The sequence below is a fragment of the Musca domestica genome, unplaced genomic scaffold, assembly GCF_030504385.1.
Source record: "Musca domestica strain aabys unplaced genomic scaffold, Musca_domestica.polishedcontigs.V.1.1 25, whole genome shotgun sequence".
Classification (NCBI taxonomy): Eukaryota; Metazoa; Arthropoda; class Insecta; order Diptera; family Muscidae; genus Musca; species Musca domestica.
In genome coordinates this window covers 3,279,872-3,294,672 of record NW_026712277.1, presented here as the reverse complement: position 1 = coordinate 3,294,672, position 14,801 = coordinate 3,279,872, and the positions used below count along the sequence as shown (strand labels likewise).

The window sequence follows — 14,801 nt, the reverse complement described above, 5'->3', positions numbered from 1 at the left end:
GGTATTTTAAAATGCTCATAACTCCTTAAATATTGACATTTCGGGGTTTTTAGCATAATTTTAATCGCAGATATTTAAAGAGGTAAAATAGGGTATTTTAAAATGCTCATAACTCCTTAAATATTGATATTTCGGGGTTTTTAGCATCATTTTAATCGCAGATATTTAAAGAGGTAAAATAGGGTATTTTAAAATGCTCATAACTCCTTAAATATTGACATTTCGGGGTTTTTAGCATCATTTTAATCGCAGATATTTAAAGAGGTAAAATAGGGTATTTTAAAATGCTCATAACTCCTTAAATATTGACATTTCGGGGTTTTTAGCATCATTTTAATCGCAGTTATTTAAAGAGGAAAAATGGGGTATTTTAAAATGCTCATAACTCCTTAAATATTGACATTTCGGGGTTTTTAGCATCATTTTGATTGCTGATATTTAAAGAGGAAAAATAGGGTATTTTAAAATGCTCATAACTCCTTAAATATTGACATTTCGGGGTTTTTAGCATCTATTTCAAAACCCAATCCCAAATTATTTTCATCAATGAGTTTTGCCTTTATTCAAACGGCCATTAATCAATCTCTGTCTAATTTGACGACGACGATGATTTAATCTCATCCATCGCTGACCCGTCGTTCTAGACAAACAGATTTGACAGTAATTTTATTTGGCCAGAAGGCAAAACTGTTTTGACATCCAACTGACAAATAATGTCAAATAATGTGAGCCTTCGAAAAGACCAGTGGATGGAAGGTGTTGGGCATTGTAAATCAAATCAGTCGGAATGGAAGTGAGACAAAAATTTATATTATTGAAAATATTAAAAAAAATAAATCAATTATTAATTATGCCAACACTATTCAAATACAAAAATATAAAAATAATAAAAATCTTTAAAAATATTTAAATTTTATTTTTTCAAAAACTGTTTAAAAATGTAAGAGCAGGCCAGTATGTTATGTTAAGCCAGAGCAATTTGTAATGAAAGAAAATATGTTAATGGGTGTTAAATGTATTTCCCATAACTTTCCGAAAAAAAATTTTGAAACAAAACAACAAAAAAAAATTTTTGAAATAAATTATATAAAAAAGTTTTGAAAATGGTTTAATTCCTACATTTTTGACTTTCTGAGTCTTTTTCGAAGTAAAATGTTTTTTTTCTCCATGAAAACGAAGTTTTTTGCCATTAGTAAATTTAGAGAAATTGTAGTCCGGGACAATAGCTACAAATCTCGTTTTAAAAGTATGTGAACATTTCAAATAGTTTACCAAATATAAGTTAATGAAAATTTTCATAGCTTCAAAAAAAAACTGAAATTGGAACTTTCTATATTTTCAACTTTTTGACCAAGAAAACGAAGTTGGTTGTCAGTAGCAGTTTGGAAGAAATTATAGCCCGTGGCAGTAGCTACTGCTCCTCTTTTGAAAGTTAGTGAAAGTTTCGCATAGTTTACGAGTTATGAGTCCAAAAATATTCATATTCTCCAAAAAAAATCCATATTTTGAAGAAATTCGAATTTTTATTATTTTTATCCTTTTGGCCATGAAAATAAAATGTTTGTCAGTAATATATTCAAAGAAATTTTAGACTGGGATAATTGCTATAACTTCTCTTTTGAAAATTAGTGAAATTTGCGGACAGTTTACAAGATATGAGTCCATAAAAATTCCTATTTTCCTAAAAAAAAAACTCAGAAATTTGAATTTTCTTTATTTTTGACTTTTTGTCCATGAAAACAAAGGTTATTCAGGATAACATATTCTGAGAAATTTTAGTTTGGGACAATTGCTAATAATCTCATATTAAAAGAAAAATCGATTTTTAAATAGTTTACGAGATATAAGTCCATCATAATGTTCATATCATCGAAAAAAATTAAATTTTAATTTTTTAAATTTTTGACTTTTTGTGCATGAAAATAAAGGTTTTCCTGGATAATATATTCAGAGAAATTATAGTTTGGAATAATTGCTACAAACCTTCTTTTGAAAGTAAGCTAAAGTTTCGCATAGTTTACGGGAAATGAGGCCATAAAAGTATTCATATTTTCCAAAAAAAAAAACGGAAATTTGAGTTCTCTATATTTTCGACTTTTTGACAATGAAACCAAAGGCTTTTCAGGATGATATATTCAGAAAATTTGTAGAACGGGACAATTGCTACAAGTCCTCTTTTGGAAGTCAGTGAAAGTATCACATAGTTTACGAGATATAAGTTTATGAAAGTGTTGATCTTTTTCAAAAAAAAAAAAAAAACCTGAAATTTGATTTTTTTTTCTATTTTTGACCTTGAACACGAAGTTGTTTGTCAGTAATATGTTCAGAGAAATTGTAGTCCGGGACCATTGCTATAAATCTCCTTTTGAAAGTAGGTAAAAGTTTCAAATAGTTTAGAAGATATAAACCCATAAAAATGTTTATACAATCAAAAAATGAAAATGAAATTTGAATTTTCAATATATCCCACTTTTTGTCCATGAAAACAAAGGTTTCTTAGGAAAATATATTTAGAGGAATTATAGCTGGGGATAATTGCTACAAGTTCTCCTTTCGAAGTCAGTGGAAATATCATATAGTTTACAAGATATGAGTCCATAAAAATTTTAATATTTACGAAAAATTGAAAAACTAAAGTTTGACCCTGAAAACAAAGTTTTTTTCTGGATAATAAGTTAAGAGAAATTGTAGCTCGGGACAATTGCCACAAACCTTCGTTTGAAGGCAAGCTAAAGTTTCTTATAGTATACGAGATATCAGTCCCTGAAAATATTTATATTTTCAATAAAAAATGAAATTTTAATATTATATATTTACGATTTTTTGACCATGAAAAGAAAGTTTTTTCCGGATAATATATTTAGGGCAAATATAGCTCGGGATAATTGCTACAAGTCCTCCTGTGGAAGTCAGTGGAAGTATCATATAGTTTACGAGATATGAGTCCATGAAAATTTTTAACAAACAACAACTAAAATATGAATTTTTTATATTTTCGTGTTTTTGACCCTGGAGATAAAGGTTTTCCTGGATAAGATATTCAGAGAAATTGTTGTTCGGGACAATTGCTACAAACTTTATTTTGAATGTAAGCTACAGTTTCACATAGTTTACGAGATATCAGTCCATGAAAATATTTATATTTTCAAAAAAAAAACTGAAATTTTAATATTATACATTTACGACTTTTTGACAATGAAAACTAATTTTTTTCCAGATAGTACATTTAGGGCAAATATAGCTCAGGATAATTGCTACAAGTCCTCCTTTGAAAGTCAGTAGAAGTATCACATAGTTTACAAGATATGAGTCCATATAATTGTTCATATTTACGAAAAACCTGCTGAATTTTGATTTTTTTAAGTTTTCGACTTTTTGACCATGAAAACAAAGTTTTTCCGGATAATATATTTTGGGCAAATATAGCATGGGATAATTGCAACAAGTCCTCCTTTGGAAGTCAGTGGAAGTATCATATAGTTTACGAGATATGAGTCCATGAAAATGTTTATATAAAAAAACTAAAATTTGACCCTGGAAACAAAGGTTTTTCTGGATAATATGTTCAGAGAAATTGTAGTTTGGGACAATTGCTACAAACCTTTTTTGAAGGTAAGCAAAAGTTTCGCCTAGTTCACGAGATAATTGCTACATGTTTATGAGATATGAATCAATTGAAAATATTCATATTTTCAAAAAAAACTGAAAATTTTAGTTTTCAATATTTTCAACTTTTTGACCATGAAAAATAAGGTTTTCCTGGATATTAAATTCAGAGTAATTGTAGTTGGGGACCATCGCTACAAACCATCCTTTGAAGGTAAGCAAATGTTCCGCATAGTTTACGAGATATGAGCCAAAGAAAATGTTTATATTAAAAAAAAACGGAAATTTGGATTTTTTACATTTTCGACTTTTTTACCATGAAAAGAAGGTTTTTTCCGGATAATATATTTAGATCAAATATAGCTCGGGATAATTGCTACAAGTCCTCCTTTGGAAGACAGTAGAAGTATTACATAGTTTACGAGATATGATTCCATGAAAATGTTATATTTAACAAACAACAACTAAAATTTGATTTTTTTATATTTTCGTTTTTTTGAAACTGGAAACAAAGGTTTTCCTGGATAATATATTCAGAGAAATTGCAGTTCGGGACAATTGCTAAAAACTTTATTTTGAAGATAAGCTAAAGTTTCACATAGTTTACGAGAAATCAGTCCATGAAAATGTTCATATTTATAAAAATACCCGGAATTTTGAGTTTTTTTACATTTTTGACTTTTTGACCATGAAAACAAAGTTTTTTTCCGCATAATATATTTAGGGCAAATATAGCTCGGGATAATTGCTACAAGTCCTCCTCTTGAAGTCGGCGGAAGTATCATATGGTTTATGAGATATGAGTCCATAAAAATGTTCATATTTACGAAAAACCTGCTGAAATTTGAATTTTCTATATTTTCGACTTTTTTGACCATGAAAACAACGTTTTTCCTAAATAATTTTTTCTGAGAACTTGTAGTCCGATCCAATGGCTATAATACTTCTTTTGAGCGCAAGTCTAAACTTCAAATAATTTACGAGATATGAGTATGGCATATCTGTCCATTTTGTTTAAATGTGTTCTAAAAATATCATTCACGGAGGCCATTTCTGTAATTTCGTATTTTTTTTCTTATTAATATTTTTATTTTCTTAATAATAAAAATAAATTATAATTAAAATCTTGAAAACTTCTTCGAAACACTATCAAAATGATACAACCAGCCAAAACATTTCCGCCTACAACTTTATGGGCCTACACACAGAGAACGCTCGCCAAACAACAAGTAATTACTCCACCATCCATTCATTTAATTTGAATATCAACAAAATAATTATGAAAAACCAACAACAAAAAATCATAACATTACAGCACAATCTCAATTTCGAGTTCACATCATAAACAAATAATTTTGGAATTTAATAGTTTAATATAATAAAAAAAAAAATAAAAACTCCACATGAGGCGCAACCAAAAACGAAACTTATAGACAGGCAACGACTAAGGTGGGGAAGATGGCCACAGATTCAATTCCAAAACACCACGGGCAAACAAGCATCAGACTAAACCAAAAAAAAAATAGCGAAGAAGTAAAGATACAATTAAATGGTTTGCGATTCAAAACCACCAAAAGATCATTATTACCGAAGTAACAACAATTTCATAATGAATATTCTAACTAAAGATCATAATGCTCATTATCATCACATCAGCTCATAATGATGATAATAATGATCATCATCATTATCATCACTTTTTTCCATAGTTCCTCTGTGTCTGTTGCAAAGCAGCGGCTCCTTCTCCCATCGTGGTTTGAATACAATTCCCTCCCAAAAACAATTACTCTCGCCAAAGAGCAATTGAGAGTGTTGTGCTCTTGAATTTCGCTGTTTTTTTCTTTTTGTTGCTGCTGCTTCTACTGAAATTGAAAGCAAAACAATTGAATCTGAATCTCACATCCCCAACAAATGAAACCGAAAGTTATGAAGCCAGAGTTGGAAATGACAACAGAGTTGGCAAGTCATATTGAATAACAAATCATAGAGAAGAAGAAGAAGATGATCATCTTCAAATATGCTCATGAGGATGATCATGATCATTACCGAGATTGTAATGATGATGTAGATATTGTTTTATTCATATGTTAGGTAATAATCTAGAAGATCATCACTTAGAGCATTGGGGCACAGTGGGGGGAAAATTATTCTATCGATCCCGAAATTTTGCATGGAGTTAGGGTCAGAATTAAAACCTATATTTAGGTGTTGAAATGGACTAAAAACTGAAAAATTTACAGATTTTGCAGTTGTTCCGTTCGTCACAATTATAAGGCAATCGAGATGGAATTTCGAATTAGGTTAGAGTTTAGGACAGGGCAAAAGCCTACCAATTTGGATAATCATCGGATAATATTTAGTGAGTAAAATGGGTCACCTCTTTTGTATATCTATCAGCCCGACAGAGGGCGTAAATGTAGGGCCATTATGTTTCCACCTTAGGGTAATGGAGCATTAGAACCAATTATGAACCACAAATACCTATTTTTAGACATATTTGTGGGAAAATGTGACAAAAATCATTAAAATACCGAATATCGGAAGGTACCGTATATAGGGCTATACTAAAACGTATACATACAATGTTTCGCCAACGAGGCTAGAACCTATTATGACCTACAAATACCAATTTTAAGACAAATCCGTGAAAAAATGTGGCAAAAAGTCATCAAAATACCGAATATCGGGAGGTACCGTTATATGGGGGCTATACCAAAGCGTGGACCTATACATACAATAATTCGACACACGAACCAGGACCAATTATGACCTACAAATACCAGATTTTAGAAAAACCTATGAAAAAATGTGACAAAAATCATCAAAAAACCGAATATCGGGAGGTACCGCTATGTAGGGCTAGACAAAAACGAGGACCTATACATACAATGTTTGGCCACCGGAGCTAGAACCTATTATGACCAACAAATACCAATTTTAAGACAAACCCGTGAAAAAATATGGCAAAAATCATCAAAATACCGAAAATCGGGAGGTACCGTTATATGGGGACTATACCAAAACTTGGACCGATATATCTCATTTTCAATACCAACCATCCTAGACACAATACAAATTATTCGGCTAAATTTTCACGCTCTACGTCAAATAGTGTGGTCTGTATGGACCTTCCGATCTAGCCAAGCTGAGTCGATCCGTCTGTATTTCCATACGTCTGCCACCCCATCTTTCCATGTTAATTTGTAATCCCGCCGCAGGTGGCAATTTTGGCCAGATCCTCATGAATTGTTTGCCTAAATTTGGAGTTTGAGTCAAAAACAGAAGCCTATTTTTGGGGGAGATGATGGCAAAAAATTAAGAGGTTGAAATGAAACAGAAGCAGATAAAATTCCTGATATTTTCTTTGCTCTACGGGTCGCAATTTCGGAGCAATCGGCAGGAAATTTCTCATGAGGTAAGAGTTTACGACAGGGCAGAAGCCTACAAAATTGGGTGGCCATCGCATAATGTTTAGAGGGTGAAATGGGCCACATCAGAGGGCTTAAATATGGGCCAATTTCAAACCAATTATGTTAGTTACGGATCTTCCCTTCTCGCCTAGCTAAGTCGATCTACTCATGTGTGTCCATGGTAATTTGTAATCCCACTACAGGTTGCAATTATGGCCTGATCCTCACGAAATTTTTGCCTAAATTTGGGGAAGGGATGTTTGCAAAATCTTTAGAGACCAAAAACAGAAAAGTTCACTGATATCCCTGTTGCTTTACAGGTCACACTTGTGGAACAATCGGCACGAAATTTCGTTTGAAGTTAGGGTTTAGGGCAGAGCAGTAGCCAACCAATTTTGATAGTCATTGGATAATATTTAGAGGGTAAAATATACAATACATTTTGTGTGAAAAAATGGTACGACAAGTACTAAAATGAACTGAAAATAGAATAAATTGTGTTGGACAAACGGAATGAGCTAGAATTCTGAAATTTGGTATGAGGATCTCTGATAGAGTGAAGAATAGATGTAACAAAAGGGTTTTTGGAAATTCAAAGGGTTTAAGGTGTTAGATTCTAAAATGGGACTATACTTCTAAAATAGTACAATTTGGGATTAGGTAAACAGACCGTGCTTGAAATCCGGATTTTGGTCTTAGGGATGATGTTTATGTGTAGCCTGGACAGATGGAGGTGTTTTCGGATATGTGTATTATAATTGTACAAAAAGTACTGAATGGTACTATAAATTGAATGAGCTAGAATTCTGAATGAATGAGAGACACTAATGGAGTGCAGAGCAGTTGCACCCAAAGGGTTTTTGGAAATTCGAACCCTAAGATTACGAAAAATCCAAAAATGGTACTACACTTCTAAAATGGTACCATTTGGTATTATGTGAACGGATAGAGTCAAAAATTTCCAATTTGGTATGTGAAGCTATGGGTGGAAGGTACGTTTGATATAATGAAGGTTGTTTTGAAAATGTGTACTATGATTGTACGAAAAGTACTAAATGGTACTTAATTTAGAGCTACAGTTTGGTTTTGGGATGAACGTATGAAGCTGGAATTTTGTATTGAGGTCCCTGTTGTTGATATGTTTATGATAAATAGGTGGTTTTTTGGAAACATGTACGGAAAGTACTAAATAGTACTATATTTCGTACAATTCGGTATTGGATATAGAGATAGTGCTTGAAATCTGTTATTGGAAGAAGGGATAGGCGTGAAAACCTCAAATTTGATATTGAGGTCTTTGAGGTCTACGAACTGTACTAGATGTTACTATATTTGGTACAATTCACCCAATATCAAGGTGAACAGATATTGCTTGAATAATGGAATTTTGGTATGTGTAGGTGATTCCGGAAATGTGTTCTATAATTGTACGAAAAGTACTAAATGGTACCAAATTTGGTATTGGGTGAAATGATAGACCTGGAATCCCAAAAATTGATATTGAGGTATCTGTTGGTGTCTGGAATTTAGATATGGACGCTGTTTTGGAAATGTGTACTATAATTGATCGAGATGTACTAAATAGCTAAATAGTGAGCAGATTGAACTGGAAATCTGAAATTTGGTTAAATGTCGCTGTTCATTTCTAGACATGCCATAGAGATGTTGTTCCGAAAATTTGTACTATAATTGTAGGAAAAGGTACTAAATGGTACTAAATTGATTATTAGGTAAAGGGGTAGATATAAAATTATGAATTTTAATATTTAAATTACTGGTGGTATCTTTGCTTGAGAAAATTGGCGTGAGTATGGAAATGCGTCCTGTATTTGTACGAAAAGTACTAAATGGTACTAAATTTGGTATTGGGTTAAAGGATAATGCTGGATGTGGTCCATTATGCAATGGCTTTTTAATACATCTTCAAAACATTTTTTAATTATTTTTTTGTTTTTATATTTAATTTTTAAAAATTTAAACTTTAAAAAATTTGCTTTTGTCCCTGATATCCGTTTCAAAAAATTCAGAAAATATAAGAAATAAGATGTAATTTAATTATTTTCTCAAAAATCTACTGTATAATTTTTTGGGATATTTTTAGGAATTTTTTTAAGATTTTTAAATTTCCATTTTTTTATTTTATTTATTTTTTTTTTTTTTTTTGAAAAATATTTCTTAAAAATATTTTAAGAAATAACTGATTTTTTTGGCTCTGATAACCTTTTTAAAAATTATAAAAGTGTTTTGGTCCTCTTAAACTTTTAATTAAAAAAATCCAATTTTTGGTCTTAAAAAATCTACTGTATAGTCCAGAACCAAAATCTATGACCTTTTAAAGAACGAGGATCTTGAAAAACTTATTTAAACTACTCTGTAGGTTGCCATCAGTTTTTTTTACAAAATTATCTGTTGGTATTTGATAAGGATTCTAAAAAACTCCTCCATTAAATGTATTTCTCCAGAAGTCCTTGCAAAAAAGGAAATCCTAAAAATGCTTTCAATGGTCTACAGGCCTTTAAAAATAAATTTAAAAAGTTTTTGGACTTGTTTCTTGAAGAAGTCACTGGTTAGTAGTTAGATGATCCTTGCAAATGTTGCTAAAAAAAGTCCTTGAATATGTTTCTTAAAATATCAAATTTATGGGGTCCTGCAGTTCGTTGAAAATATTTTCTAAAGGAACCCTTGGACATTTTTCAATAAAATCTAAATTTTTTTAGGACTTTCATTTTTAGCTCCCACACATACCCACTGTACCACATCTCGAAAAAAAAAATCGAAATTAGGAGGTTTGACGGCAGTTCCTTGAAAATATTCGTTTTATTTATTTTTTTTTTTTTTTTCTTAAATTTTTTTAGGAATTTCATTTTTAACATCCCCCACTGTGCCACATCTCTGAGAATGTTTTGTTTCCTTGCAAAAGTTCTTGAATATGACTTTCAAAAAATTAGGAGGTTCCTTGAAAATATTTGTTTTAATTTAATTTTTTTTTTTTTTTTTTTTTTGAAGAATTTTATTTTTAACTCCCCCACTGTGCCACATCTCTGAGAATGCATTATTTCCTTGCAAAAGTCCTTGAACATGACTCTTAAAAAAATCGAAATCCGGAGGGCTTTCTGGAATTCCTTGGAAACATTTTTTTTTTTCTTAATTTTTTTTTAAGAATTTTATTTCTGACATCCCCCCCTGTGCCACATCTCTGAGAATGCATTGTTTCCTTGCAAAAGTCCTTGAATATGATTCTTAAAAAAATCGAAATTAGGAGGTTTGTCGGCAGTTCCTTAGAAATATTTTTTTTTCTTTTCTTAAAATTCTTTTTTTTTAAGAATTTTATTTTTAATTCCCCCACTGTGCCACATCTCTGAGAATGTAATGTTTTTAAAACATTCCTTGAAAATGATTCTTAAAAAAATCGAAATCAGGAGGGCTATCTGCAGTTCTTTGAAAATATTTTTTTAATTCTTTTTTTAAGAATTTTATTTCTCTGAGAATGCAGAGAATTTTTTCATTTTTAACATCCCCCACTGTGCCACATCTCTGAGAATGTTTTGTTTCCTTGCAAAAGTTCTTGAATATGACTTTCAAAAAATTAGGAGGTTCCTTGAAAATATTTGTTTTAATTTAATTTTTTTTTTTTTTTTTTTTTTTTTTTGAATTTTATTTTTAACTCCCCCACTGTGCCATATCTCTGAAAATGCATTATTTCCTTGCAAAAAACCTTGAATATGACTCTTAAAAAAATCGAAATTAAGAGGTTTGTCGGCAGTTCCTAGAAAATATTTTTTTCTTCTTAAAATTTTTTTTTATAAGAATTTTATTTTTAACTCCCCCACTGTGCCACATCTCTGAGAATGCATTGTTTCCTTGCAAAAGTCTTTGAAAATGATTCTAAAAAATTGAAATTAGGAGGATTGTCTACAGTTCCTTGGAAATATTTTTTTTTTATAAAATTCTTATTTTTTAAGAATTTTATTTTTAACTCCCCCACTGTGCCACATCTCTGAGAATGCATTGTTTCCTTGCAAAAGTCCTTGAAAATGACTCTTAAAAAAATCGAAATTTGCAGGGCTGTCTGCAGTTCCTTGGAAATATTTTTTTTTATTATTTTTTTAAATTCTTTTTTTAAGAATTATATTTTCAATTCCCCCACTGTGCCACATAAATCCACAAAAAATCCAAATTAGGAGGTCTGTTTACAGTTCCTTAAAAATATATTTTTATTATTTTTTTTTAAATTATTTTTTTTTAATTTTTTTTTAACTCCCCCACTGTGCCATACCTTGAATATGATTCTTAAAAAATCGAAATTAGGACGTTTGTCGGCAGTTCCTTGAAAATATATTTTTTTTTTTTTCTTAAAATTATTTTTTTTAAGAATTTTATTTTTATCACCCCCCACTGTGCCACATCTCTGAGAATGCATTGTTTTTCCCGTTTCCAATCGCGAATAAGGTGGCCTTAATGTAGCATTTCATTGTTGACGGCGCTTTTTTTCTGTTTCTAAGCCATGCTTTGAGGAGAGGAGCACAGCACCTTGTTGTTGTGGGCCATGATGTTGGAGATTTTGATTTAATTTGAAAATAATGTGAGTTTGGCACTACTACTCTGTTGGCAACTCCAGTTTAAATATTGGCAGCATTTGGTTGACGTTGACGTTCGCTGTGTCTCAGCCGGGACGTTGAGACGTTGCAAAGCCACAATGAAGATGATCGAACTGCGGCTATTGTTTCTGACTCCAACTAACGTTCATGTTGTTGACGCTGCTGCTGCTGCTGCGGTGGCCGGAGCAGCAGCATTAGCATCAGCATCATCTGTAATTGTTATAAAAAGCAATGCATCGCTGTTTCAAACCCTAATTCAAATCCAACGTGTTGTTCAAAGCGGTAAACCAAGCAGGCATACACACCATTCGAGAAAAAAAAAAAAACAATTGTTCGCCCCCTATTTTGAAAAAAAAAAAAATCAAATAAAAAATAGAAAAAAAACTAAACCACCAGTAAATATCAAAAGAATACCACAACGGAATAATACCAAGCTCCCAAGCCAACAACAACAAAAAATAGCAACATTTGCGCAAAAAAAACGAAAGTGTTTCAAAACACCTATTTGTGTGGCGAAAAAAAAAACAAAACAAAAAAAAATATTCAAGTGTTGAAATCAAACCACAAAGCCCCAAAAACCCATAAAGGATTACAATAAATATTTACACAGCACACACATACATAGCCATACATATGCATGTATAGATGTATGTGTGTAGAACAAGGATTACCATTATTAACCAAACGACTTTAGTTCTCTGTGTTGAATTATTAAAAATTTAGTTGTTTCAATTTTTTTCCGATTTTTTTTTTTTTTTTTTTCTTTTTTTTTGGTTTTTCAAATAAAATATTTTTTCTAATACATATTTTCATTTATAGCAATTATTTTTATATTGAAATATAAGAGTGTGGATTTTGTGTTTATAAGTGGAATTAATTTTTGAAAAATTCGCTGCTGCTGCTGCTCCTACTGCCGTTTGAACAAGGAACATAAACGCTGATAACAAAAAAAAAAAAACAACTACAACACCAACAACGTTAACAATGATGTCGCTGAAAAATTTTGTTTTAATTGTGAGTATTTATTATTTTCATATTTTTTTATTGTTTTTTTTTTTTTTTTTTGCATTTTATAGTCATTAATAACAAATGGATTAATTAAAACGCCATTTAGAGAGGAAGCGAGAATCATAATTACAATATTAATGACTAAATAGAAATAATTAGAAATTATCATAGAATTCAATACCGGGAGGATGTAAAGAATATGAATTAGAGAAATATTGAATTTATGGAGGATTATTTCATAAATTGATGATATTTGGAATTTTTTATATTTATTATAAGGAATATCCTTTTGGAATTAATATTTCGCCATAAAGTCCAGTTTTATTCTCTACAACACTTTTTTATGCCTTAAAAAATATGAATAAAGGAAAATAAAATTTCTGGAGGATTATTTCAGAAATAAATGATTTTTTTGAATATCCTTTGGGAATATATACTTTACCATAAAGTCCAATTTTTATACCCTACAATACTTTTTTATGCCCTAAAAAATATGAATTAGAGAAAATAAAACTGATATTTCAAATTTCGTAATAAATAAGATTTTTTTATTTTTTTAATTTTTTTTTAACGAATATCCTTTGGAATTTAATACCTCACCATAAACTCTAATTTTTATACCCTACAACAATTTTTTATATCCTAAAAAATATGAATTAGGGAAATTAAAATTTCCGGAGGATTATTTCAGAAATTAAATTAAATTTTGCAATAAACAAGATTTTCTTTATTTTTTAATTTTTTTGTTAAAAATATCCTTTGGGGTAAAATACTTCACCATAAAATCAAATTTTTAAACCCTACAACAATTATTTATACCCTAAAAATATGAATTAGGGAAAATAAAATTTATGGAGGATTATTTTATAAATTGAGAACATTTCGAATTTTGTAATAGACAAGAATATTTTCTTTTTAGTTTTTTTTTTATAAAGAATATCCTTTAGGATTTAATACCTCACCATAAACTCTAATTTTTATACCATACAACACTTTTTTATGCCCTAAAAAATAAGAATTAGGGAAAATAAAATTTCTGGAGGATTATTTCAGAAATTAATGAAGCTTAAAATTTTGTAATATACAAAATTGTATTTTATTTATTTATTTATTTATTTTTGTGAAGAATATCCTTTAGGATTTAATACTTCACCATAAAGTCGAATTTTTATACCCTACAACACTTTTTTACGCCCTAAAAAATATGAATTAGAGAAAATAAAATTTCTGTAGGATTATTTGATAAATTGATGATATTTCAAATTTTGTAATAAACAAGATTTTTTTTTTAATTTTTTTTATTTTCACAAAAAATATCCTTTGGGACTTAATACTTCACCATAAAGTCCAATTTTTAAACCCTACAACATTGTTTATGTCCTAAAAAATATGAATTGGGGGAAATAAAATTTCTGGAGAATTATTTCAGAAATTAAATTAAATTTTGTTATAGACAAGAATTTTTTTATTTTTAAAGAATATCCTTTGGGATTAAATACTTCACCATAAAGTGTTATTTTTATACTCTACAACAATTATTTATGCCCTAAAAATATAAATCAGAAAAAAAATCTGGAGGATTATTTCATAAATTGATGATATTTCAAATTTTGTAATAAACAAGATTTTTTAAATTTTTTATTTTCACAAAAAATATCCTTTGGGATTAAATACTTCACCATAAAGTCCAATTTTTATAACCTACAACAATTTTTTATAACCTAAAAAATATGAATTGGGGAAAAAAGTTCTGGAGAATTATTTCAAAAATTAATGAAACTTCAAATTTTGACAAGATTTTTTTATTTTTTTTTTTAAAGAATATCCTTTGGGATTTAATACTTCACCATAAAGTCTAATTTCTTAAACCCTACTACAATTTAATATACCCTAAATAAATGAATTATATAAAATAAAATTTCTGGAGCATTAATTGATAAATTTATGAGATTTCGAATTTGGTAATAGACAAGTATGTTTATTTTATTTCACAAAAAATATCCTTCGGGATTAAATACTTTCCCATAAAGTTCAATTTTTATATCCTACACAATTATTTATACCCTAAAAAAGCATGAATTACAGAAAATAAAATTTCTGGATGATTATTTCATAAATTGATGACATTTCGAATTTGCCAAAAGAAAAGGTTTTTTTATTTTTTTTATTTTTTTTCACT

The 14,801-nt window shown here is 29.6% G+C and overlaps 1 protein-coding gene across 2 annotated transcripts in view; it reads left to right on the top strand.

Annotated features, from left to right (window-relative positions):
• Nucleotides 1-11,877: 11,877 nt before the first annotated feature.
• The window catches only part of LOC101893907 (pro-resilin), a 73,185-nt gene continuing 70,261 nt past the window's right edge, over nucleotides 11,878-14,801 (top strand). Inside the window, exons 1-2 of one of the 2 annotated variants that reach the window (XM_005177501.4) lie at nucleotides 11,878-11,896; nucleotides 12,434-12,628. In XM_005177501.4, the coding sequence (XP_005177558.1) occupies nucleotides 12,599-12,628 (30 nt within the window). In that variant the 5' untranslated portion in view covers nucleotides 11,878-11,896; nucleotides 12,434-12,598. Of the gene's footprint in view, nucleotides 12,010-12,433; nucleotides 12,629-14,801 lie in introns of both variants that reach the window. The other variant, XM_005177502.4, reaches the window with a different exon arrangement.